Below are 27,469 nucleotides of genomic sequence, written 5' to 3'. Positions count from 1 at the left end.
AGGAACCTCCTCCCGACCAAAGCTGCTGTCACCACTCTACTGACTAATTAACATTTCTGTCAGCAAGCAAGAACCTCAACACATTTTATTTCATTTAAAATGTCTTTATGAAGCACTTCTGATAAAAACTGGTTCCTGAAAGCACTGAATGTCAGATTAACCTGAGCTGCCTTGATCTTAAATGATAAGATGCTTGAATAAATCATTTCACTGAACCTGTAAATGTCTTTGAATGTTGCTATTTAATTCTTTAATTTTATGGTGAATAAAGGAAAATAGTGAAAATTATTTTTGTCAAGGCTGATATTTTTGACATTTTTTCCACATTTTGGACAACATACTTAACATTGATGTTTTTGTTGACATTTTGGACGACATATTAAACTATGATGTTTTTGGTCACATTTTGGACGACGTACTAAACTATGACGTTTTTGGTCACATTTTGGACGACATACTAAACTATGACGTTTTTGGTCACATTTTGGACGACATACTAAACTATGACGTTTTTGTCATATTTTGGACGACAAACTAAACTATGACGTTTTTACCTCATTTTGGACGACATACTAAACTATGACGTTTTTGGTCATATTTTGGACGACATACTAAACTATGACGTTTTTGTCATATTTTGGACGACATTCAAAAACTATGACACTTTTGGTCTATATTTTGGATGACAAACTAAACTATGACGTTTTGTCATATTTTGGACGACATTCTAAACTATGACGTTTTGCTGACATTTTGGACCACATCCTAAAACTATGACGTTTTTACCTCATTTTGGACAACATACTAAACTATGATGTTTTTGGTCACATTTGGACGACATACTAAACTATGACGTTTTGGTCACATTTTGGACGACATCGAAACTATGACGTTTTTTACCTCATTTTGGATGACATATTAACTATGACGTTTTTGGTGACTTTTGGACGACATACAAAACTATGACGTTTTTGGTCATATTTTGGACGACATACTAAACTATGACGTTATTACCTCATTTTGGATGACATAGTAAACTATGACGTTTTTGGTCATAATTTTGGACGACATTAGTAAACTATGACGTTTTTGGTCACATTTTGGACGACATACTAAGCTATGACGCTTTTGGTCACATTTTGGACGATATACTATGACTTTTTGGTCATATTTTTGGACGACAAACTAAACTATGACGTTTTTGTCATATTTTGGACGACATTCTAAACTATGACATTTTGCTGACATTTCGGACCACATCCTAAACGATGACGTTTTCACCTCATTTTGGACGACATACTAAACTATGACGTTTTACCTAATTTTGGATGACATACTTAACATTGACGTTTTTGGTCACATTTTGGACGACATGCTAAACTATGACGTTTTTGGTCATATTTTGGACGACGTACTAAACTATGACGTTTTTGGTCACATTTTGGACGACATCCGAAACTATGACGTTTTTACCTCATTTTGGATGACATCCTAAACTATGACGTTTTTGGTCATATTTTGGACGACATACTAAGCTATGACGCTTTTGGTCACATTTTGGACGACATACTATGACGTTTTTGGTCATATTTTGGACGACATACTAAACTATGACGTTTTTGTCATATTTTGGACGACATTCAAAACTATGACATTTTTGGTCATATTTTGGACGACAAACTAAACTATGACATTTTTGCTGACATTTCAGACCACATCCTAAACTATGACGTTTTCACCTCATTTTGGACGACATACTAAACTATGACGTTTTTACCTCATTTGGATGACATACTTAACATTGACGTTTTTGGTCATATTTTGGACGACGTACTAAACTATGACGTTTTTGGTCACATTTTGGACGACATCCGAAACTATGATGTTTTTACCTCATTTTGGATGACATATTAAACTATGACGTTTTTGGTCACATTTTGGACGACATACTAAACTATGACGTTTTTACCTCATTTTGGACGACATCCTAAACTATGACGTTTTTACCTAATTTTGGTTGACATACTAAACTATGACGTTTTTGGTCATATTTTGGACGACATACTAAACTATGACGTTTTTGTCATATTATGGACGACATTCAAAACTATGACGTTTTGTCATATTTTGGACCACATCCTAAACTATGACGTTTTACCTCATTTTGGATGACATACTAAACTATGACGTTTTTGGTCACATTTTGGACGACATACTAAACTATGACGTTTTGGTCACATTTTGGACGACATCCGAAACTATGACGTTTTACCTCATTTTGGATGACATACTAAACTATGACGTTTTTGGTCATATTTTGGACGACATACTATGAGGTTTTTGGTCATATTTTGGACGACATTCAAAACTATGACATTTTTGGTCATATTTTGGACGACAAACTAAACTATGACGTTTTTGTCATATTTTGGACGACATTCAAAACTATGACATTTTGCTGACATTTCGGACCACATCCTAAACTATGACGTTTTCACCTCATTTTGGACGACATACTAAACTATGACGTTTTTACCTAATTTGGGATGACATACTTAACATTGACGTTTTTGGTCACATTTGGACGACATGCTAAACTATGACGTTTTTGGTCATATTTTGGACGACGTACTAAACTATGACGTTTTTGGTCACATTTTGGACGACATCCGAAACTATGACGTTTTTACCTCATTTTGGACGACATCCTAAACTATGACGTTTTTACCTCATTTTGGACGACATCCTAAACTATGACGTTTTTACCTCATTTTGGACGACATCCGAAACTATGACGTTTTTACCTCATTTTGGATGACATACTAAACTATGACGTTTTTGGTCATATTTTGGACGACATACTAAGCTATGACGCTTTTGGTCACATTTTGGACGACATACTATGACGTTTTTGTCATATTTTGGACGACATTCAAAACTATGACATTTTTGGTCATATTTTGGACGACATACTAAACTATGACGTTTTTGTCATATTTTGGATGACATTCTAAACTATGACATTTTTGCTGACATTTCGGACCACATCCTAAACTATGACGTTTTCACCTCATTTTGGACGACATACTAAACTATGACGTTTTTACCTCATTTTGGATGACATACTTAACATTGACGTTTTTGGTCACATTTTGGACGACATGCTCAACTATGACGTTTTTGGTCATATTTTGGACGACGTACTAAACTATGACGTTTTTGGTCACATTTTGGACGACATCCGAAACTATGACGTTTTTACCTCATTTTGGATGACATATTAAACTATGACGTTTTTGGTGACTTTTGGACGACATACAAAACTATGACGTTTTTGGTCACATTTTGGACGACATACTAAACTATGACGTTTTTACCTCATTTTGGACGACATCCTAAACTATGATGTTTTTACCTCATTTTGGACGACATTCTAAACTATGACGTTTTTGGTCAGATTTTGGACAACATACTAAGCTATGACGCTTTTGGTCACATTTTGGACGACATTCTAAACTATGACGTTTTTGGTGACATTTTGGACCACATCCTAAACTATGACGTTTTTACCTCATTTTGGACGACATACTAAACTATGACGTTTTTGGTCACATTTTGGACGACATACTAAACTATGACATTTTTGTCAGATTTTGGACGACATTCTAAGCTGTGACGCTTTTGGTCACATTTTGGACGACAAACTAAACTATGACGTTTTTGTCATATTTTGGACAACATATTAAACTATGACGTTTTTGGTGACATTTTGGACCACATCCTAAACTATGACGTTTTTACCTCATTTTGGACGACATACTTAACATTGACGTTTTTGGTGATATTTTGGATGACATCCTAAACTATGACGTTTTTGGTCACATTTTTAACAAAATACTGAACGATGGCGATTTTGGTCACATTTTGGACGACATCCTAAACTATGACGTCTTTGGTCACATTTTGACCCAAATAGGCTTAATCTAAACATTAAAAGACTGCAACTGCTATGACCAGTCCATGATACGGCGGTTCTTGTTTTCATGCGGTCCAAAAAAACCAGAGGGTTATGGTCCGTATAAACCAGCATGAGCACACTGGAACCACCTACATAAACTTCAAGGTGGTCCAGGGCCAGGACCAAGGCTCGTGCTTCTTTCTCGATGGTCGAGTGCCACTTCTGATGTCTGATCAACTTTTTTAAAAAATAGGAAAGCGGATGCTCCACCCTATCAGCACTATCTTGCGTAAGGACAGCTCCCACTCCAACGTCACACGCATCAACAGCCAACTTAAACGTCACGTCAAACCGAGGCACAGACAGAATGGGAGCACTGACCAACAGCGCTTTAGTTTGCTCGAAGGCAGACTGACAGACCAGACCAATAAAAATCAACTTTAGGACTAAGCAAGTCTGTCAAAGGGGAAGCAACTGCAGAGAAGTTTTTACAAAATCCTCTCTTGTAGCTCACCATGGCAAGATAGCGACGCAGCTCAGTGCGATTAGCGGGAACTGGGACCAACAAAATGGCCTCCACCTTAGCCTGAACGGGGTGCACCTGACCTCCTCCCACCCGTTTTTCCCAGATAGGTCACCGTCGCTTGATCAAATTCGCATTTGAAAAGGTTCACGGTTAGAGTGACCTCACTCAGACGTGCAAAACCAGCACTCAAATGCTCAACGTGCTCAGTCCATGAAGCAGAACAAAAAACCAAATCGTCCAGGTAAGCTTCACAAAACAGTAAACCACACAAAACCACATTCATCAGCTGCTGAAAAGTTGCTGGGGCATTACACATCCCAAAAGCATGACCGTGTATTTCAGGAAATCGTCAGGCGTGACAAAGGCAGAGATCTCCTGGGGGCGCTCCCTCAAAGGTATTTGCCAGTAGCCTTTTAACAGGTCCAGTTTGAACACAAACCGAGCAGCGCTGACATGATCCACACAGTCCTCCATCACTTTATTGACTTTCCTGAAGTCGGTCCTCCCCATTGGCTTTAATAGCCAAGAAACAAGGCGAACTCCATACACTGCTGCTCTTCACAGCAATGTTGTGTTTCACCATGTACTCCAACTGATTTTTCAAACGCCACCGCTTGTCTGGATTCACCCTGTAAGGATGTTGTTTAATAGGTTTGGAATCGCCAACATCAATATTGTGGCTAAGCGCACGTGTCTGAGTGGGAACATCGGCAAACAATGACCTATAAGACTGGATCAAATTAATAACATCAGACTGCTGGGAAGAATCAAGGTGGGACAACAAAAGAGGCAAGTTCTCCAACGCCACTGAATTAGAAAACGTCCCGTGTCAGAGCCGCCGAAAAAACATCGCTCTCCATTTCAGCACCGGACAGCTCCTCCTGCACATCTGTAGATAAACAGACACGAGACTCAGGTATGTCAGCATCAACAGGATCAGACACGGGACGACCACACGACCGTGAAGAAACACGCTTAACATAAGCTTTCAACATATTGATGTGACACAACCGAGACCTCCGCCGTCGGTCAGAAATGAGACAACTGAACCAATTTAATGACGCCTGGGAAACCTGTGCAGGTGCTCTGAGTTTCGTAGACGATAAGTGTGGGACACTCAGTTTAAAACATTCATGCCCTGCAAAATTTGGGCAGATTTCTTCACAGTATTCTATTTTCTGAATTCCTGTTTTTGTGGGTTTTATGAGCTGGAAGCCCAAATTATCTAAAAATAAACAAATAAATACTTGAAATCATTTGAATTGTGGGCCCTGAATCTATAATCTATGAAAGTGTCACTTTTTGAATAGAATTGAATTTGAATTTGAATCAGGCATATGGGTTCTGTAAAGCGTCTTGAGACGATTTGACTGTAATTGACGCTATATAAATAAAATTGAATTGAATTGAATTGAATTATGGAAATAAATAAACTTTTTCATGATATTCTAATTTTTTGGAAAAGGTCTGTATATAAGAGATAGAGGTTTTCCAATCAAACCATGTGAATTACATACATGTGGAACTTATGTGGTCCAAAAGAAAGAAAAACGGGGTACAAATCTCTGCAGATCCAAAAGGTGTCCTGCTGAATAATCGTCCCCCGCTGAATAATCGTCCCCCTTGTAATTTCAGTTATGGACAGTTTTAAATCAAATAATACAAAACACATTAGAGATCAGTTTAAAAAAAAAAAATCAAACCATGTGAATTACATAAACGTGGAATAATGTATCCCCTCTTTACTGTAAATGAATGAGCTTCGGGCATATTTTTCAACATTTAGGCGTTACATGTTGGATTTCTAACCTGCCTGTCTCACTTTATTTCTGGATATACCTGAATCAAATTCTTCAACATATTTAACAGACCGTAAAACAAAGAAATCCAAGCTTTCATATAGCCTCATTATCAAGAAGCACTGTGCCGTAGAAAACCTTTGGCGTCTCTTGGTTTCTGTTTTAGCGAGGCGGGCGCGCTCCCGCGTCCTGCATGCAGATCTCGGCGGGCAGGCACAACACCGGAGCCTCAGAACCAACAGCAGTGTCAGCATTTCACGGCAAAATCCCCTCCAAAATAAACGACTGAGATGCCACAGTGTCACGCAGTATTTTAACTGGGATTTTCTCAGTGCCGCAGATCCATCCATAGCGAAAGGTTTGAAATCTGCATAATCTGAATTACTGAACACAAAAATGTCAAAGAAAAATGTTCCAAAGAGATGAGAAAAATATTGATTAAAAAAAAAACACTAAAGAAAAAAGTAGACAAAAAGGTAAAGTGCAACAAGATTATGTGCTCCAAGCACAGAACAGGTAAAAACGTCATGGTTTACTATGTGGTCCAAATTGTATATAAAAAACTTGATAGTTTAGTATGTGGTTCCTCCGCCAATGAACAGCAGAGTTATGTGACGATCGGCGTTTGTCTGTGAATCTGTCTTTGATACCGATGATGTCCTTCATGTTCTCTGATCGGTCAAAGCTCGGAAAAAGGGTCAAAAACGTTTAAAAAAAAACGGGCCATGAGTGATCGGACGTGGAAGAAAGCTGAAAAAGAGAAGGTTGCAGCAGGAAACGTCAACTACTGGAGTCCTCCATGGACCTTGAGTTTAGTGAGTAAGGAAAGAGCAGAAAGGGAGCTGCCACTGCTGTTTTTGTTGCAGCATGTTCATAGTTTTAACTTTTATAATTTTGAAAAGAGACATTTTGATAGAGAACAAAGTATTTCAAGTTATATAAAGTTTATTTATTGTGGAATAATATTCCTGTCTGTTTTATTCCTACTTATGTTCCAAAAACATTTACTTTTAGTGTGTTCAGTAAATGTTTATCCTGTTCGGCCAAAGACCTAAAGTGTGCTTTGAGTTTTGACCCGCGATTTCGGAACGAGATTTGCTTTCTTGCGTCCCGAGATTTGGATACAGACCACAACAAGTAACTGTCTGTCCGCTTCGGTGAAGGTCATCGGTGCTCTGTGTGGTGTTGTATCGACGCTGGAGACGGTAAATGGTGGTGATGGTGACATTGAAGTGACGGGCAATGTCTCGGACAGACTCTTCAGCTTGCAGACGTCCGATGGCTTGGCTCCTCTGAATTTGGTTTAAGCGTGGCATAGTTAAACAGCAAGTGAAATGCCTATGATCTTGAATGAAATTTATACCCACTGAAGGTGTCGATAAATCGTGCATATTCAATTGCACGTGCAACGTGTGAATCATGTCCACATCATCAGTGCATTGGTGTATTGCGACGATTCGTTTTCGGTTTTCACACCAACCTTACAAAACGCAACAGAAAATGTTAAGAACACACCATGCACCACAAAGTACCAAATGCATTTTTGTTTTGGGAAACCAAATTTAATTTTTCATCGGGTAAAAGAAACTTGCGTTTCTTTTGCGTGAGTATATATATATATATATTTTTTTTATAGGACTTCTGTCATTCTAACTGTTCTGCTGGGAAAATTAGCCAGATTTTTAGCTTAAAATTGTGACATTTTATTAAAAATCACTTTGTCTTATGTAGATATTCCTTAAAAATAAACATTTATTAGATAGATTCTGTAAAAAACTAAAAATTCTGAGTTTCTTCGCAAAACTAAGAAGACATTTGAGATTCAGCTGCGTCCAACAGTTGCACAACAAAAATTCAGAAAATATCGGCAGAACTGCAGAAACAAACAAAAAATAAAATGTAAATTTTAAATATCAATAGAATTTTTTTTTCTAAATTTGGTGAAATCTCAGGAAACTTAAACTTTTTATTAACATGTTAATTCTAGTTTTTGATTTTTTTTGTGATATTTTTTTAATTATTTCTGTCTTTCTAACTGGCATTTCTGAGTTTCGAGTCATGGTTGTGCTGTTTCCTTATTTATGCTTTATATTTTTAAAAAAAAAAGCCGTCAGCAAAAAAAAAACCCACCCTGAAACCGTTTGGAGTTTAGAGGATTTAAAAAAAAAACGAATAAACGAGGAACAAAAATTAACTGTTTTTTTGTCAATTTATTAATACATCATAGACATTTTTTCATATATATAATATACAGTTGGATAACCAGGTTTTCACATTTTTGTCTCCATTCTCAATGCGTCTTTTTTATTTTTCTTTATTCCTTTGCAAACCTTAAGTTGTTGGACTAAAATTATTTACATCAAAAAAAAGGTGATAAAAACCAAAGACGGCGATAAACGGAGGAATGAAATGACGGAGAGTTTGGAATATTTACACCAGGGGGATGAAACCTACGTAAAAGGGGCCGAAGATTTTTTTAATTTTCATTCCCTTGCTGTTTGTTTTTGTCCTCCAAAGTCATAGCCTCTTTTTAAACCGTCTCATTCCTATAAAATGCTTTCGTTTCGGGGGAGTTTTGGACACGATGACACCTTTAAAAAATGCCAATAAAACACCAACAGTCGTCCCGACAGGATCTTAACAGAAACCTTACATTTATTCCAGGTGTCTGTGAATGCCAAGTATCCGGCTCAGCTGCAGGATTTAGCTAATCTGGAGAGGATTCGATATAAAGTCCGGCATTTCTCCACGTTTAAAGAATATAAAATCATAGGGGGGAGTTTGCTGGAAGTAGAGGAGACTGGATGAACATCGATCGAGGCTGGTTTGTTATTTAGGCAGAAAGAAAAGGATGTTAAGACGTCTGTATGGGTGAACGATCGAGGAGGAGGAGGAGAAGAAGAAGAAGGCGTTAAAATAAAAAATACAAAAAAAATGAGAGAGAAGTCAGACAGAGATGATTATGACTGAAGGGGTGACGGTGAGGGCGATCAGAAGGACCATCTCTCCTGTGTTCGGGGGTCCATGGACAGGGAGGGCGACTCTGACGAAGGCTGGCTGCTGCTGTCTTCTCCGTTCAAACTCTTCCTACACACTGGACACGTGTCGTGCTGCGAGCAAACAAGGCAGACGTTAGCTGTGGGCGCTTTCACCACAAGTTCTACACAGTTTGAAAGCACCGAGACAGAAAAGACCAGAAAGAGAGGACAAAATGTGTCAATAACAGTCACAAAATGAACACAGAAACACAGAAAAGGACCATAAAATGACACAAAATGCCCTGAAATTGTCACAAATGTCTCACAAAAATGCATAAAATTACCACAAAAACAAATGGAGAGAACAGAATTTCACAAAACTACAGAAAATGACGCAAGATGCCCTGAAATCCTCACAAATTTTATGCAAAAATGCATCAAATTATCACAAAAGCAAATAAAGTGACGACAGAATTTCACAAAATTCAATAACGTGTCTGGAAATGGTCACAAAAAGACCAAAAAACACACATGTAATGACCACAAAATGCCCTGAAAGGGCCACAAATTTTGCGCAAAAATACATAAAGTTAACATAAAAACAAAAAAAGCAACCACAGAATTCCACAAAATGTCGACAAATCGTCACAAAAAGACCAAAAAGCACAAAAAATGCCCCAAAACAACACAAAATGCCCTGAAACCTGATGTGAAAACAGAATTCCACTAAATGTCTACAAAGGGTCACAAAAGGACCCAAAAAAAACACACACAAAATGACCCTAAAATAACACAAAATGCCCTGAAACTGTCACAAATTTAACACAAAAACAAATGATGTGAAAACAGAATTCCACAAACTTCCACTAAATGTCTACAAAGGCTCACAAAATGACCAAAAAACACAAAAAAATGCCCCAAAATAACACAAAATGCCCTGAAACTGTCAAAACAAGCACAGAAACAAATGATGTGAAAACAAAATTCCACAAACTTCCACTAAATGTCTACAAAAGGTCACAAAAAAACAAAAAACACACACAAAATGACCCCAAAATAACACAAAGTACCCTGAAATTGTCACAAATTTTGCGCAAAAAAGGAAGAAATTAACACAAAAACAAATGAAGTGACGACAGAATTCCACAAAACGTCTAAAAATCGTTGCAAAGACCAAAAAAAACAAAACAAAATGACCCTAAAATAAAACAAAATGCCCATGCTCATTAGCCCATTTGTTAGCATTTAACCTACACTTGACCCAACCAAAGTGACAATAAAAACTGGATGCATAATAAAACCCTGTCTCTAAGCTTGCTGCTGTCTTCTCCCCACCTGCTAGCTTTGTCTGCTTCCTCACAAGTGTCTTGGAAGCATTTTCACAAGCAGATTCCCGATTTTAGTCTCGTTTTACGTCACGATCCGGCTGCTTATGGCTTTAAATGCAGCTAATAATTTCAAATCTAACATTACACCAAAGTTTGCCAGTTCTACATGGAGTTCGTAAAATGGAATTAAGACCGACTGGTTGTTGACGGTTTTGCTGGATCAACGTTCATTTAACCGAAGTGATACTAAAACTGCCACCAGAGCCGAACCAAAAGGGGAAACTGACCGTCTGTGATAACGCTGACATCGTTGGTTTCAGGTTAGTTTTTAAAGACGAGCTTCAGTTCAGTATTTACTGTGCAATAAATGAAAACGTGACGCTTCACCACCACGTCTGAAGGGCGACAGAAAGTTGCGAAAGCCCCGACACCGTTTGAACTCTCGATCAGACGTTCTGCAAAACGTAAGAAGAGTTTCAGTTCTGCTCTGCTCACATGAAACTAAAATGAATTACAACGTTTAGTCTCATTATTTAGAAGTCACACCTCCGATATGTGCTCAGCTGGAACTTCTGCAATTAGCCAAATTTTGATTTGAAGTCGACTAATTCCTACATTTACACCACCGTTCAATAGTTTGGGGTCACCCAGATAATTCCACGTTTTCCATGAAAACTCACACTTCTGCACAAGGGTTTTCTAAGTTTTCTTTCTTTTTAAATTTGCTCTATATTAGCTAATGTTGCTCTGCATCACTTAAAGTTGCTCAAAAATGAGTTAAAGTATATATACTAGGGCTGACCCCAATAGTGGTTTAGGCCTCCCAATATTTGGGCCCTATTAAAGACAAATATCCGAACATTCATTCCGTCCCGTAACGTGGCGGAGACGGCACGAATATTCGGATCCGTTCGTCTGGTCTCCCGGGTCCAAATTTTGCCTTCATTTAGTCTTCATTTAAACTGAAGAATTCCCAAACAGCGGAGGTCTTCAGCATCTTCTTTGTGTTTATGCAACGAAGTGAAGCGTGACGTCGGCAGCAACCCGGCCATTCAGGTGGTGGAAACAAACACGAATGGAGGAGCCGAGATGAGCTGGGAAGAGACGAGCTCCGAATATTTTCGTCTGGAGGGAGGAGGGGTGATCACATAGACATATGTGTATATGTTTATGTGATCACAGGACGGGATGAGTCGATGTGGGCCGAAGGTGGAGGGAAGACAGTAACGCCGAATATTCTTTCTGCACGGTAACGTCCGACCGGGGGGCGGGCGAATATTCGGATACCAAAATTAATGTCCAGATAGTGCCGTAGCGAACGAATATTCGGATATTGGGGTCCAGCCCTAATATATACTGCATTATAATTCATTTGAAAGCTTTGTGATGCCATCGTAAAGCACCTTCAGTCGCCTTGTGTGTGAACTGTGCTGCACAAACAAACACTTATTGATCCTGCAGCGCCTCGTGTCTCTTTAAGGCCCTTCCACCTGAATATCAAGGTAAAGTTGGTTTATTAAACTAACTGTCTGACAGGTAGATGAGTAACGAGGTGTTTCAGGCAGGTAAGAGAGAATTATTTTATTTGTTGTGGACTTTAACCTCTGTCGGTGTGCGGACCTTTGACAGCTAATGCATGAAAAGCATGTTCATTACACACTGAAGGAAAGGAGAAACCAAAAGCAGAACACGGAGACTCTACTCCTGAATCCTCTCATTAGCACTCTATTTATATAATAATAAATATTAATAACCTTCTTTGTACTGAACTGTTGAAAATAAGAGCTTTACAACACAACAAACGTCAAATTAGGAATTTATTTCTTTAAAAAAAACAACATAGTTGGAAAAAATGAACCTATCAAGACGAAATACTTCAGTTGGCCTTGTGGTGTTTTTGGAGTTTAATTACACCTCAATAATTTACATATTAGGAGTTAATTTTGACAAAAAATACCCTACAGTGTTATCAATTCTGAAGAATAATAATAATAACGCTAGAAAGCAAATCTAGTTCCGAAATCGCGCGATAGCTCACGCCAAAACACCGGTTTTGGCGTGAGCTATCGCGCGATTTCAGAACAAGATTTGCTTTCTAGCGTCCTGAGATTTAGATACAGACCACAACAAAGAGCGATCGCCAAGTAATGCAGAGGTTTTCGTTCACTTCTCATCTCTAGTATGTTGTGGGACACTCATTGAGACTATCTGAGCCGGTCAGTGTGGGGAAAAAGCACGTTAGAGCAGACTTTGACGCATACTTTTCGCTAGCTGAGCTGCTAGCTGAGCTGCTAGCTGAGCTGCTAGCTGCCTGCCTGGCTAAATACTGGAGCTATGTTGTAAATTCATTTCTCCATCACTCACATGTATGAAATTACATATGGAAACAGACCCCAGGTTGAAAAAAACCGAAGTTCCCCTTTAAGTAATATGGATACAGTGGAAAAACTCTACACTTTTATACATTTTGGAGATCTTTTCTTTTAACATTATTGTATTTTATTGTTATATCTTTGCTGTATTTTATTAATGACAGTGTCAGACTTTCTGATGTCTTTATTTTTTTATGTTCTTTTCAACACTAATCTCACACTCTAGCATCACTTTTTGAGTTACAGCTGGTGAGATTACTTAAATGTCTTTATCGTACCTTTATTTTTAGGCTTATTACACAATTCTTGAGCTGCTGCTTTTCTTTTCATGCCTCGCTGCTGTAACATGTGACTTTAAACCAGGTGAAGGATCAATAAAGTTTATCTTATCTCAGCTGGATTCCAGATCGCAGACTTTGTCTTTTTACTTACAGTAACCGAAGCAGCAGCCGTCACAAAGTTCGTATTGTTTAAAGCTTCTTTTTTATCGTACAGTGACGTATGTGACGGAGCTGCGCAAAGGATTGTGGGTCAGAAAAGGCCATAAAATAGAGAGAATGCATAAAACCTGATGCAGTAGGACACCTGATTCCTGTTTCGGTCTCGTTTTCGGGCTGCTCTTTTGCTTTGAATGAAACGTATCTTTTAAAATCTGCTACTACGTTTTCAGCTTAAAATAATACAACATGCAGAAACTTCCAATTTGTTTGCATTAAATCTACACTTTGCAACACTAAACACACTTTTTTCATGTAGATTCCTGATTTTGGTCTCTAGTTTTACATCATTTCTGGTATTAAATAAAACAGATTTTTTAAAATCTCTCATTATAGCAACGTTTCCTCACTTAAAATTATGGAAAATTGAAGGAAAATGCACTTTGTCCAAACAAAAGTGACAAAATAAATGCACTAAAATCTCTCCTACAATGAGAAAATGTGCAGAATGGTTCAGAAATAGTGCAAAACACAGCAAATTGCACTCAGTTAAACTACTGTCTAAGAAAATGCACATCTGTAAAGTCCATTTGATTGCATTTAACAAACAATTTATTCCAACAAAAATGGCAAAATTAAATACATTTTAAACAGTGTACATAATAAAATCCCCGTTTCTGAGTATACTGCTGTCTTTTCTGCAGACATTGAGTGATTTTATCACAAGATTCCTGATTTTAATCTCGTTTTACATCACGATCAGGCTGCTCTTTTGCTTTGAATGCGACGTATCGTTTAAAATCTGTCACTACAGCAACGCTTCCCAGCTTTAAATAAAGGAAAATGCAGAATAATCCAGTTTGTTAGCATTAAATCTACACTTATACAAACACCCTTCTAATTTTACCACGTGGATTCCTGATTTTAGTCTGATTTGACATCATTTTAGTATTAAATGTAACAGATATTATTAAAAATCTGCCTATTAGTGCAACATTTCCTCACTTTAATTTATGGAAAATTAAGGAAAATGCACTTTGTCCCAACAAAAGAGGCAGTAAATTCCACACACGGTTAATAAAATGGAGTTGTACTCAGAAAATCTATTGTTTATCAGAGAAAATGCCGGTTTATTAGCCCATGTGTCAGCATTTAACCTGCACTTGTCCCAACTGAAGTGACAAATTTAAACACAATCAAACTCACAGTGGGCTGCTCGGCTTATTTTTTGGAAAAAATGTAATATCTTGGCTAAAAATCATCCCCTGGTAGTGACTGAGGGCTCATTTCAACCGCAATATACTTGGGAATACATCTAAAAAGATATCTTTAAATTATATTAAAAACTTAAGGCTGCAGGGAGATTTTTCTAGACATAAATGTAGGGTTCCACCGATGGAATTTGGTGATTAAACGTAAATTTGAAAGGCGAGACATGATATTGCCTTCAAATGTTTTATTAACTAATTCTATGCAGAGTAAATGACTACTTTACAAAAAAACATAACAGTGAAACATGAAGTCTAAACTGGAAAAATCTACCAAATTTCAAGAATTTTTAATGAAATCTGCCCTAAATTGATGCCTTAAATGACCATTTTCAAAATTTGAAGGCAGTTGTTACACTTAGACATCTAGAAGTCTTTTTATACTGCAAAGTATGTGTGTATTAGAAGTACTACTTACAGTTTAGATACATGCGTGTTAACATCAATCGCTCAAAGCCCACACAGGGGAACTTAGACCTTCTTCAGTAAAATTTGATCTGTGAGAGTTGCCATAAGCCAGATTTTCTGACACTTGTATTTTTCCAACACCTGACATCCTATTCTTTCAGAAAATATATACTTTCCCATATCTGGCTTATGGCAAGTGAAAATATTCTGGGTGGTACATGAAAACAGTCTCAGAAAAAAAAGTGGACATTTACTATATTTTTCCAAACTTTGCAGAAATCTTCTAAATTTAAGCAATTAAGAAAATTTGGAGCAGGTAAACCTGAATATTGTTAAAATCTCAGGTAAAAATTATTACTTTCTCAAAAAGAAATAGAATGAAAAGCTCAAATATAAATGTTTTTACGCCTGTGGAATGTGTCATTTCCTGAGATTCAAACTGGCCGAACTTCTTAAAGAATAGACCGTTTGACTTGATTTTTTTTTTTTAACTGGATTTTTATTCTACTATAAGAAAAACAAAAATAAAAGCAATTTGGAGGGGGTCAAATTTTCTAGATTTCCAGGTCCCAGCCCGCTGTGAAACTGTACGCAAATAAAAACCCTGATTGTGAACGTGCTACGTATGTGACGGACCTGTGCAGAGGATTCATAAAATCAAGCCGGCTGCACACTGCAACACAAAACCAGACACAGTCGGACATGCAGGTGTTGGTTTTTTTTGTTTTTTTTGCATACTGGCACATGCAAAACCCTTCTCTGGTGTATCTACTACTTCCACTGATACTGGAATACACCCTGCTTGTGATTTTATCCTGCAAAGCTCTGCCGTGTTTATGGAGACTCACCATTTCCAGCCACGGTACTATACAGTCTGAATGAAAGAAGTGGTTGCAGGGGAGCTGTCTGACTGGTTCTCCCACTGAGAAGTCCTCTTTGCACACTGGACATTCCATACAGCAGTCTAACACAAACAAAAGAAGGAAACGGAGCGTTTTTAAGTCATATAAGGTGGCGAGCATGGGGTGTCTGCTGAGTAAAAACACAGAAAAAGGCCTAAAAAAGGCCCGCAGACGTTCGTTTATCCCAGTAAGTCAGCCATCAGCAGCTGAGCGGTAAAATAGGGCAGCGCACACACAAGCAGGAGGCGAAAGAGGAGCAGGAAAAAAAGAAAGAAGACGTCATCGGAGTTAATTTATGGAACAGACTGTTGATACGCTGAAGGTTAACGGGCATTTCAGAAGCTCTTCTAGGCAGAATATCCGCACATTTTATTCTGTATCCAAATTCTTTTACACAAATGACAGATTTGTTATTAGCTCACATTTACTAAAGAAGTACAGTTTAGTCCCAGTGTGTGCATTTAAGACTGCAACAGCATTATTTTACGGTAAGGCTGCAAATAGTGCAGATTAATGGATTTTCTGGATTAATTAAGAAGTCTTTAGGTTTAAAAAAAAAAGGTTAAAAATGTCCATCAGTGTTTCCAAAAGACGACTGATGTCTTGTTTTGTCCAAAATTATTTGGTTTACCTTCATAGAGGAGGAAACGCTCGAGCGATAATATAAGAAAAACAAACTTTTTCTCTCGGTAGGCGTCGGAAATGGTCGGAGCCACTCGAGTCTTGATCACGCGCCCGGGTCATGACCCGCTCTCGGCCAATCACAGAAAAGCATGCTATTTTTACTGCGTGAAATCTCTGAATCTCTGTGCCACAAGGCGAGTCATTTGCGATCAGGAAAAGCAAGAAAGAGAAAGAGGAGGTTTTTGTTGAGTTTATGCTACAGTTGTGAGATATGGTACATAGTGAGGGTTGAAGAATTGGACATAGGAGGAAAAGAAGGTAAAGTGGACATGAAATTAATATTTTTATGGGTCAAAAAGTTTTGATCATGAACATGTTTCAGGTACAGGTTTTTAAATGGCCAAATGCATAAATACATGGGAATGTGTCTTCACCCCTGACTGCCTGTTTTTACCAAAAGAACATTAAATTTGGATCTGAAAGTTTAGCAAAATGATATAGACTCACACTTTGTGATGATATTTATTTAGGACTTAGACTGAAACATTTCACGTTGTTTGTGTGTGTTTGGGGGGGGGGGGGGGGGGGGCAGCCGAGGAGGAGTTGTTGTTAAGAAAATAACAACATACATACATATAAGTAGAAACAAAATGGTTAAATTAGAAGTGTTTATTTGAGCATTTTTTACCTCAAAATGCACCAGAATGCTAGCCTCGCCGCGCTAGACAACCCACGGCAACGAATTTAATTCTCTGCCAGGGTGGGTCTAGTTACCCTCCATAAGGCTCGAGGCTGGATTCTCCTAAAACTGGCCGGACGAATCACCATGAAGTGTAGAGTCAGAAGGCGGGTGTAACTAAGTGACGACAGAGGCGTGACGATTCTGACAGAAACAACCGGAAACAACTAGCCTAGCCGCGCTAGACAACCCACGGCAACGAATTTAATTCTCTGCCAGGGTCGACAACAAAAACGACAACAGTCGTTGAGCTCCATTAGCACCGACTCTGAATAATCTTTCTGTTAACATGTCTGTAATATACTTGAGCTTCACCCATTGACTGTAGAAATAAGGCTTCACCGAACTACCGCATCCTCTGATTTCCGGCGCTCTAGGAACTACGTCAGCCTATTCGTTGCGCTGATTGGTTGTATACCTACCCAATTGCTGCAGGATGATTTGACAGACAACCTTTTAGCCCGCCTCCCTCCCTGTCGAGCGTCCCTAGACCCTTGTGCCTTCAGAACATGGGGCTAGCAGGGCTAGGCTACCAGAATGCAGGAAAATGACTCCATTTTTTCCGCTATCACTGACACAGAAATTTGTGGCTTTTTGCGGCTCATTGTTGTTCTTATGAGTGAGCCACAGCGGCTCTTCATTTAAAATTCCTCGTGCAAGCATAGCTTTCCATGGGAATACTGTACTTTCTACTTCAAGGACACGGTGAGAGAAACCTGGTGAGAGAGCGATGGAAAAAATGGTAAAAAGAGGAGCGACTGACCTGCTTGTTCCTGAGAGATATTAACCGTTGGGAGGGATGAGATCTTCTCTTTCTCCGCTGGAGGAGGTCCTGTGTTCTCCAGCTGACCTAGTAACTGCAAACACACACATTTGTGAGCTCAAGAGGGACAAAAACCTGACAGTAACGCACAGTTAAAGTGTTATGAGGTTAGATTTACCTGTGTTATCACGGCGTCTAACCCTCCCTGCCCCCAGGCGTAATCCCCTGGGTTAGAGTGCAGCATCCCTGTCCTGAAAGACACGCAGAAAGGCTTGTTAACTTTTTATAAAACAGCTAAAAGGACACCATTTATCCACCAGAAATGGTAAATACACAAAGTGCTGTTGGATGTTCAACGTATTTGAGTTAATAGTGCATGCAGTGCAGTTCAGTTGGGAAAATGCAACAAATTCAAGCTTGAAATGTTTTTTTATTTGACAAAAAATAAACCATTTGCACCAGATTCTGTAGAAAACAAACAAGTCGCAGCTCCTTGATGCAACTGAGAAGCCAGAAAGCATTTTATCATTGATTATTCATCAAAATTACTGTATTCTAGGCATCTCACTTTGAAAAAAATCACCAAAAATTAAACCATTTACACTAACTTGCTTCTGAAAAAATTAAAAATTCTCCACTACATGGCGCAAGAGACGAGCTATGACCAACTGTGAGCAGAGAGGAGACAAGAATGCTGACAAACTGGAGAGATAATCAACAATAAAGCCTTTTGGATCAATAACACAAATGCAGCGCGGCTCAGGAACAGCAAACAGAGGATCCAGTTAGCACGGTGATGAGCAGAGTGGAGCGAGTTCATTGAGGCGGTAAAAAATCAAATATTGTAGTAAACCTCACCAAAATGACAGAATCTTGTCGAAATAAAGACAAAGATTACTTGAGATGACTCAAAATTTGTCAGAAAATGGCTCAAAAATTGTCAGACATCTGATAGACTGGTACGAAACTTTAGAAAATTTGTCCAGATTTGTCCAAAATGAGTCAAAAATTGTCCAAAAGGATCATGAAAGTAAAATAAAACACACTGGATGAATAAAATAAAGTCAGCGTGGCTCAGAAACAGCGAACAGAGGAGCAAGTTGTTGGAGATCCATTCAGCATGGAGAAACATCTTTCTGCTGATGATGTGAAGAACAAGAGTCGGTAGAAGTTGTAAAAATTCAAAGTTAAATATCTATAGTATGTCAAGAAGCCATGGGTGTTTTTTCCAGTATTGGTAATGCCTGTGCATATTTGGAAAAAGTTAATCGTTTCCATTTCCTTTCCCTTTTCTTTGTAAAACATAAAAATCTAAGAAATTGAACTTTTTCATGACTTTTTAAAGGTTTTTTTCAGTGTAGAAATTTGGACAAACAAACATGTTGATTCTACATTTTTTTCCATTTTTGTAAAACAGTCACAGAAAAGATTTTTTTTTTCTTATTTTTAAAGTTTTACTGTATTCTAACCGTATCATACTGCACAGAAAACATTTCTCTGTACTACTAGTCACGGTTGCTCTGCTTCCACAGAGCTGCAGGACTTATTTATTGCAGTAAAAATGAGCCCACATTGAGGCAAAATGTGACAAGAACAAAAAAAACAAGCAGAAACCGCTGTTACCATGACAGGGGAGGTGAACCAGGGACTCCAGAGTTGGCAAAGAGACCGGCGAGAAACTGCTGTACAATCCTGGAAAAGAGGAAAATACGCAAAGTCAACTTTTAAAATGAGAAAAATGAGGATTGTGAGAGCGTAAAAAGCAGGTGGAGGGTGATGAAGACGAAGACGGGGACAACCCACCCCTCCACGGCCGGCGAGCGGTCGGGCCGACTGCTGCCTCTGGACCGGTACCTCCTCTGGGTGTGCAGACGAGGAGGACGCCCCGGCCCCCAGTGGTCCCCGGCTCCTAGCAGGCTGCCCATGGGCCCCCCGAGGCCCGCCGGCACGGAGCCACCGATCGGCCCGCCGCCGAGCCCCCCCAGCTCGCCGAAACCCCCCAGGCGTCCTCCGGGGAGCCGGGGTTCTGAGTCGGGGGTGTCGGGGTCTGTCGTGAACGGCCGCTCCAGTAACAAGAGGTGCCATAGCTGTGGGGACGTTCGGAAAAAGAGGGGTTTTTTAACACACAAACGAGGCAAAGAAAGCAAAAATAAAGCGCAAAAATGTTCAGGGCAATAAAGCAAAAGGACAAACATTAAGAAAATCAAAATATGCAGTTATTTAGATCGGTATTTCTTCGTCTGTTTGTACCTCTGCAAACTGTGTGGCCGTGTCGTCTATCCCGTTAGCGCCACCCTCTAGGAGACTGAGGGAAACAGCGCACAAAGAGACAAAAGACGCATTATTAGCAACGACCACTGAGCCCTGTGCACACATGTTCAAGCTTCAGTGTCGGCCCGGAACAAAACTACGGCTTCAGCACTGCAGCGTCAGCTTTCTCCTGCTCCAGGGCCGACACTGACAGGCTGCAGCATCGCGTGCTGTCAGGAGAAGTGATAGCCGGGATAATAAAAAAGAAAAGCGTCTCACCTGGAGTCTTCTGTTACTTCCTCTATGAAACCCGAATCACATCTTGGACAGATGTACTCCTGGAAAGAGTCACAACAAAGACTGGGTTACACAGGGGGCGAGCAGGCCAGGAAAATGATAAGTTTGGTTTCCAGGAACTGTTGTGTGGCAGAAAATATCCAGCAGATGATGAATTTAAAGCGAATAAAAGCGGTAAAATCTCACACGTTGGAAAATCCGGAGACAATGAAGGCTTCTTGAAATCAGGGCTGCCTGTCTTCTAAGTATCAAATTAATCAACGGCTATTTTGATAACTGATTTGAGTAATTATTTAAGAAAGAAAAGTAGAAGATTCTCCGATTGCAGCTTCTTAAATGTGAGCATTTCCTGGATTCTTTCCTCCTCTTGGACTGCAAACTGAATATCTTTGGGCTGCGGACAGAACAGGACATCTGTCATCTTTTCGTTCCGTCTGGGAAACTCTAATCACCATTTTCTGACTCGTTATCAAAAAAGCAACTATCAGAATGATCCAGAAATAATTAGTAGTTTAATTGGCAATAAAAATAATCACTGACTGACTGATAGATCGAGTGCTTTATCTCAGAAAAATAATTTTAGGGGAATAATTGCTGCTTTGAACTGCATGTGATCTTAAACCAATAAAAAGAAGCAAAATCGGTCCATTTTCCACTGCTTTGAACTGTAAAAACAAAGACATTTTATCACATGTTCAACTTTCCAATTGAACAAATCATGTTTTACACACATTTCACCAGCTGGAAATCATGATTTTTCATCATTTTCATCTAAAATTTGGCAAATATTAAACCGTTTACACTAACCGGATTGTGTAAAAACAAAAAAATCTGTGTTTCTCTGTGCAACCGTGAAGCCATCAGTGACTCAGTTGTGACCAACAGTCACGTGAGAAATATTCAGAGACTTTTCAGCTGAACTGCAGGCAGTGTTTCCACGGAGCAGAGAGGAGGACAAGGACGGAAACAAATAAAAAATGTAAATGGTCAAATATCTACAGCATGTAAAGATATTTTTCCCCCAGTCTTGGTAACACCCTGTGGACTCTTGGAAAAATGGTTCTCCAACTTTTAACCCTTTGATGCACCACTGATTGGACATACAGTCTTCCACAAGTGAGTCAAAAATTACCCGTATTACGAATCAATGTGTTATGGCAAGTTTGTCATTTTGGTTAAGCATAATCATTTGTATTATTGTTTGTGTTACATTTTGTCCACACAATTACTCCACCAAGGAACGCGGCAGAGTTATGTGATGATCGGAGTACTTTAGTCTGTCTGTCTGTTAGCAACATTACTCAAAACGGAAATAATGGATTTGGATGAAATTTTCAGGGAACTCAGAAATGACACAAGGACCAAGTGATTAGATTTTGGCAGTGATGCTGCTTATAGTCTGGATTAGGGCTGGGCGATATGGCCAAAAAATAAAATCTCGATTTTTTAGTCATCTTGGACGATTACGATTTTAATCGATTTTTGTTGTTCTTTACGGTGTGTTTGCTATGGCTAGTGCTAGCCATGCCGCACTCCCGTAGCTGCAGCACTCTTCCCATTCTTTAGGATGCCTCTGCTGGAGGTGCTGAAAGAGGTTAGTTGTGCTGCTACTCTTCGTTTTCACAGTACTTTTGCAAACCTTTCACATGACTGTAGTTGCTCTGTGTTAGTCGTGTCAAAGCCGAACCACTTCCATATAATCCATGTAACATGAGGCCCTTTTCTCGCGACCAACTCTTCGTCTGCTGTTGTGTCCGCCATGACGGTGGTGTGAGTGTTTTGGCGGAAGGAGATGAGAAGGCAGAAGCAAACGCCAGTGCACAAGTCGTGGCGGAGACGGCCCGAATATTCGGATCCGTTCGTCTGGTTCCTGGGTCCAAATTTTGCCTTTGTTTTGTCTTCAGCTAAACTGAAAATTCCCAAACAGTGGAGGTCTTCAGCATCTTGTCTTGTGTTTAGCAACGAAGTGAAGCGTGACGTCAGAGTCGGCAGCAACCCGGCCATTCGGGTGGATGAGCCGAGATGAGACGAACACGGCGGGATGAGCCGAAGTGGGCCGAAGGCGAAGGGAAGAGACGAGCGCCAAATATTTTCGTCTGGGGGGAGGAAGGGGTGATCACATAGACATATGTGTATATGTTATAGACATATGTGTATATGTTTATGTGATCACACGACGGGATGAGCCGAAGTGGCCGAAGGCGAAGGGAAGACAGTAACGCCCGCATATTCGGGGGCGAATATTCGGATACCAAAATTAATATCCGGATACCACCATAGCGAACGAATATTCAAGATAATTCTGGAATATTCGGTCCAGCCCCTAATTTTGATTATTGAAAAAGAAATTACACAGAACAGCAATGGAAGAATGTCTACATCCATTTTCTTTTCCTCCAGCTGTTGCTGCTCTCCGTCTCTCCATCACTATCATTATCAGTGATAAAGAGCTTTGGACAGAAACACAAATATTTCTTTAAAGTACAAAAAGTAACTTAAAAATGTAAATGGAATGATATCAAAAACATGTTTTTTGAGGAATAGCTGGAATATGAACTGATATAAACTTCTCATTACAAAGATATTGCAATAAAACGAGCTCACCGGGTCATTTTTGACTCACTTATGCATCTAAGGGTTAAAGCAAATTCAACTTTTGGTTTTCCTTTTTTAATAATGTACGGCACTATAGGTGTGCCATGTTGCACAGAAGACATTTCTGAATTCCCATTCTGTTTCCTTAGAGGTGCAGGAGTTTCTCTTGCAAGAAAAAAAATGACAGGAGCAACAAAAAACCACCCAGAAACTGCTTGGAGTTTAGAGGGTTTAAGAACACTAAAAGGTACAGGTGAGGTTTCTGTTTCATTATATTTAACATCTGTTTTAATTTTTCTACGGTAAATCCATAAACTGTATTTTCCATATTGAGATAGAATAAAACATTCTTCTATGGCGTATCACCGGGCCCTACACGGGAATCATAACAACATTTGCAGACTGGTTTGCTTCACAAACGAGAGGATAATATCAGTCACATTTGAATGACGGCTAGTGTTTTTATGAATGCGACCGAGGAGGTAGAGCTGGTCTGCCTGCCAACCACGCCTAAAGCAGAGTGAAACAGAGTGAAACGCTGCTGCCAGTTTGTGCAGCTGGATCATATGTTGACCTGCCACCCAAAGCCAGCGCTCCTCAACCATGAAAACCGTACTGAAGCGGGGTCATTTAATATACAGACAGTGGTATGAGCGATTAGAGCGATGCATGCCTTATATAACGTATGTTAATGAAAAAGTAGGTCGCCAAAATATCAGTTGTTTATGTCAAATGTGGAGAGCACAGAATATGAAGCAGCACATTGTTCAATTGGCTTGGTTTGTAAAAACATGGGGATGTAAAACTAATTTATTTCAAGGTCAGACTGGGTTAAAAGAGCCTGCAGTGAGCAAAAACAGCTCATGCCAGCCGTGTGTCATTTAGCTCACAGGTTACCCTATCTGCTGTCTAAACGGACACATGACTGAGACCCGGTCCTGAGGCTGCTCTCCAGCAGCGTAGGGCGATAATCTTGGGTGCTGCAGTCAGTTGGCTCGGCGAAGACATGCCAGAGGAGTGAGTGTGTCTGAGCGAAGCAAGCCGGTTTAGAGTCGGTGACAGGGCAGCCGGGAAGTACCCTCAAATATAAAAATAAAGATGCAGCTGGTGATAAGACAGTCTGCCGGGCTGACGTGGTGCAACATGCACTCGTTTGACAAGTTATTATGAATGCAATCATCAGTGAAGTCAGACAAAGCACACATTACTGGGTTGATGTAACACTGAAATGCTTAAAAATTTCTCTGCACAGCTACCTGAAATGCAAATTTACGACTTCAGATTGCTTGTTTTGTCCCACTAAAAGCCAAATATACTGAATTTAGTCTCACTAGCAGACCATGAAAGCAAACAAATGGGAAAATTTCAGCTTTAAAAGTGACCTAAACAACTTTTTCTTTCTTTAATTCTCTAATTTTTTGACTCTTAGTTTTAACCTTCAATCTTCTCCAACTGCTTTCTTCCCTTGTTTGACTTGTGTGCTAATCTAGCTAATTATTCATTTAATCTATTGCCATTTTTACTCTCTATTTTAACTGACTGCTCTGACTTGTCTCCTATATCTTGCTTGATTGTCTGTGTTGCATGTTTTAACTGTCAAAGCACTTTGTGAACGCTGTTCCTAAGGGTGCTATATAAATAAAGTTATTATTAGTATTGGGCTGATATAACAATAAAATACTCTAAAATGCTCTGCACAGCGTCCTAAAATGCAATTGTACAACTTCAGATTGAATTTAGTTTCACTCGCGGACCGTGAAAGCAAACAAATGGGAAAATTTCAGCTTTAAAAGCGACCCAAACAACTTATCAATACAAAAGTGTAAAATTTCCCCCAACTAATCGATTAATTGACTAGTTGTTGAAGCTCCACTCAGTATAAGACCATCATATTAAACAGTGCCATTAAGTCTAGCTGACAAAGCGACCACAAGGTTGAGCACCTTGGGCTCTGCAATCGACACTTATTTCCACTGTTGATTAATCTGTCAGTTATGTTCTTCTTTAAATGACTGGTTGTTTGGTCTCTAAAATAGCTGAAAATTGTAAAAAATGTGGATTGGTGTTTCCCAAAAGTCCAAAACCAACACAAATATATTGAATTTCTGTCACAGGAATAAAAAAAAACACAGTAAGTATTGATATGTAAGAGGTAGTAATGAAAGAATTTAAATGTTTTTCTTAAAGAACTAAATTTAGTAGCTGATGACGAACTCGTTTATACCTGCTGTTCTAGTTAAAGCATCCTAAGATGTTTACATGTCTGTCACATGAGTCATGTTGCGTCCAGATCCTTCTATTTTCTTATTCTTACTTTCAATTTTAAAATTGAAACCAAACAAAAACTTTTCCGATATTCCCCAACTCTTCCTGCCAACGGTGAGATTTATCGGAAGCAAAGAGTACATACAAAACAAAAACGGCCTCCTACCAGTTACCTAATGGTGCGTCTGTAGCATTAAATGAAACAACGACGACACAAATGGATGGAAAAACACAACATCTTGAAACAAACATCTTGTTTTGTTCACAATCTAAAGATGTTATGTTTACTGGCTTTCAGGAGGAAGGAAACTGAAAAATATTCACATTTAAGGAGTCCAGTGCAAGTTTTGAATGAAAAAATTGCTCCAATGGAACATTTTGTTACCAAAATAGCTAGCAATTAATTTATAAGTTGGCAATTAATCCATTAATTGTTGCAACTTTAAAATAAAATGAATACTGTGGCCTTAGTGAAGCTAGGATTTGCTGCAGGGCTTTTATTACATGAAATAAATGTTATTCGACTGTACATAGGAAACAGACTAAACTATCTAAGGTGTAGAAAATAACATGCCCAGTTCGGTAAAAGTCGACATGGGACATTATCTTTCTTTTAAAACTGAAACTAAACTTGTTCCAGAAGTTTCTCCAACTTGTCCTGTTAACTATGTAGAAATTATATAATGCAAAAGTGGCATCCTAGTAGTTCAGTAATGTTAATTCTGTAGCATAAAAAACAAGAAAATATTCACATTTAAGGAGCTGCAGTGCAAATTTAAACGTTTCTGTCTCAATAATTTGTTCATTTGGTTAACATAGTAGCTGCCAATTAATACAAAAGTTGACAACTAATCGACTGATTGTTGCAGCTCTATAATAATAATAATATTACAACCTTAATGAAGGCAGGATTTGCTGCAAGGTTGCTATTAAACAATTAGCTGAAAATAGGAACCAATTCCCACTGTCTAGTGTGTAGAAATTAGGTTTAAAACGTCCTAATGTTAGCAAAAGTCGATGCATCTTACTTTTAAGTTCGAAACTGAAACTAAACGTGTTTGACAGTGTTGCCGAAGATTCTCCAACTCGTCCTCACGATAAAAAATAAAGCAAAATTAGCACCCCGACAGCTAACTAACGTTAAATCTGTAGCAGTAAAGAGAAACAGGGCTAACACGGACCTTCCTGTCTGCTGTTTCTGTTGTTTAGTAGAAAAACACAACATCAACTGTCAAAGCAAAGCCCGCAGCTCGGCGTTTTCACTAAAACCGTCTTAACGTCAACCAAACGTGTCGATATTTCCCCATTTAACGTCTGTTTTGGGGGGTTTTTAGCGCTAATATCTGCAACGAGTGTATTTGTGGAGTTAAACAACAACAAACGCTGCTAACTGCTAACGTGCTAGCTGGGGGGGGGGGGGGGGGGTGTTAGCCGTCGCGAGCGGAGCGATACAAACGGTAAATTCGCAGGAAGGCCGACATGTCAGCCGCGAGGGATTCACAGAGAGCCGAGAAACGGGCGCAGAGAAGCGGCCTGACTCACCGGGAGCTTGGGGTTCACCTCTCCCTTACAGCAGTGGCAGAAGAACCGATGCGGGGAACAGCCGCAGCCTCCGCCATCTTCCACCAGGAGCAGCACTGACGTCGGTCCTCCACAGACCGAGGGCTGCCTCCGCCTCCTGCCCGGCATGCACCGCGGCACGCCGCCGAATCCCCGGCGAGCGGAGCCGAACGGAGGAAGTGGTCGTGTGTTGACATCCCGGATCCTCCACATGTGGGAGAATCTTCACACTGCGGCATGATTAAAAGCAAAAACTGTCCCGGAAATTAATTTGTTGGAAAGGTTGGTGTGAAATGTAATCGGTTTTATCCCATATAATAGCCAGTTAGCCTCCAAGTTTCATACATGCTAACGTTGCAGCTAAGTTTAGAGTGCATCTGCGCAGTAGCACTTACTGTCA

The 27,469-nt window shown here is 39.4% G+C and overlaps 1 protein-coding gene across 1 annotated transcript; it reads right to left on the bottom strand.

Moving 5' to 3' along the window:
* Positions 1-8,473: 8,473 nt before the first annotated feature.
* Positions 8,474-27,368, bottom strand: LOC110961629 (ring finger protein 115a). Its single transcript, XM_022209320.2, is given in 10 exon segments — positions 8,474-9,393; positions 15,923-16,038; positions 18,103-18,196; positions 18,281-18,353; positions 19,726-19,794; positions 19,906-20,189; positions 20,353-20,407; positions 20,632-20,690; positions 27,052-27,107; positions 27,110-27,368. Coding segments are annotated over 10 exon segments (1,125 nt in total). The 5' UTR covers positions 27,309-27,368; the 3' UTR covers positions 8,474-9,273.
* Positions 27,369-27,469: the final 101 nt, after the last annotated feature.

This window comes from Acanthochromis polyacanthus, chromosome 12 (assembly GCF_021347895.1).
Source record: "Acanthochromis polyacanthus isolate Apoly-LR-REF ecotype Palm Island chromosome 12, KAUST_Apoly_ChrSc, whole genome shotgun sequence".
Lineage (NCBI taxonomy): Eukaryota > Metazoa > Chordata > Actinopteri > Pomacentridae > Acanthochromis > Acanthochromis polyacanthus.
The sequence above is the reverse complement of the archived record's forward strand: the minus strand, read 5'-3'. Positions and strand labels throughout refer to the sequence as shown.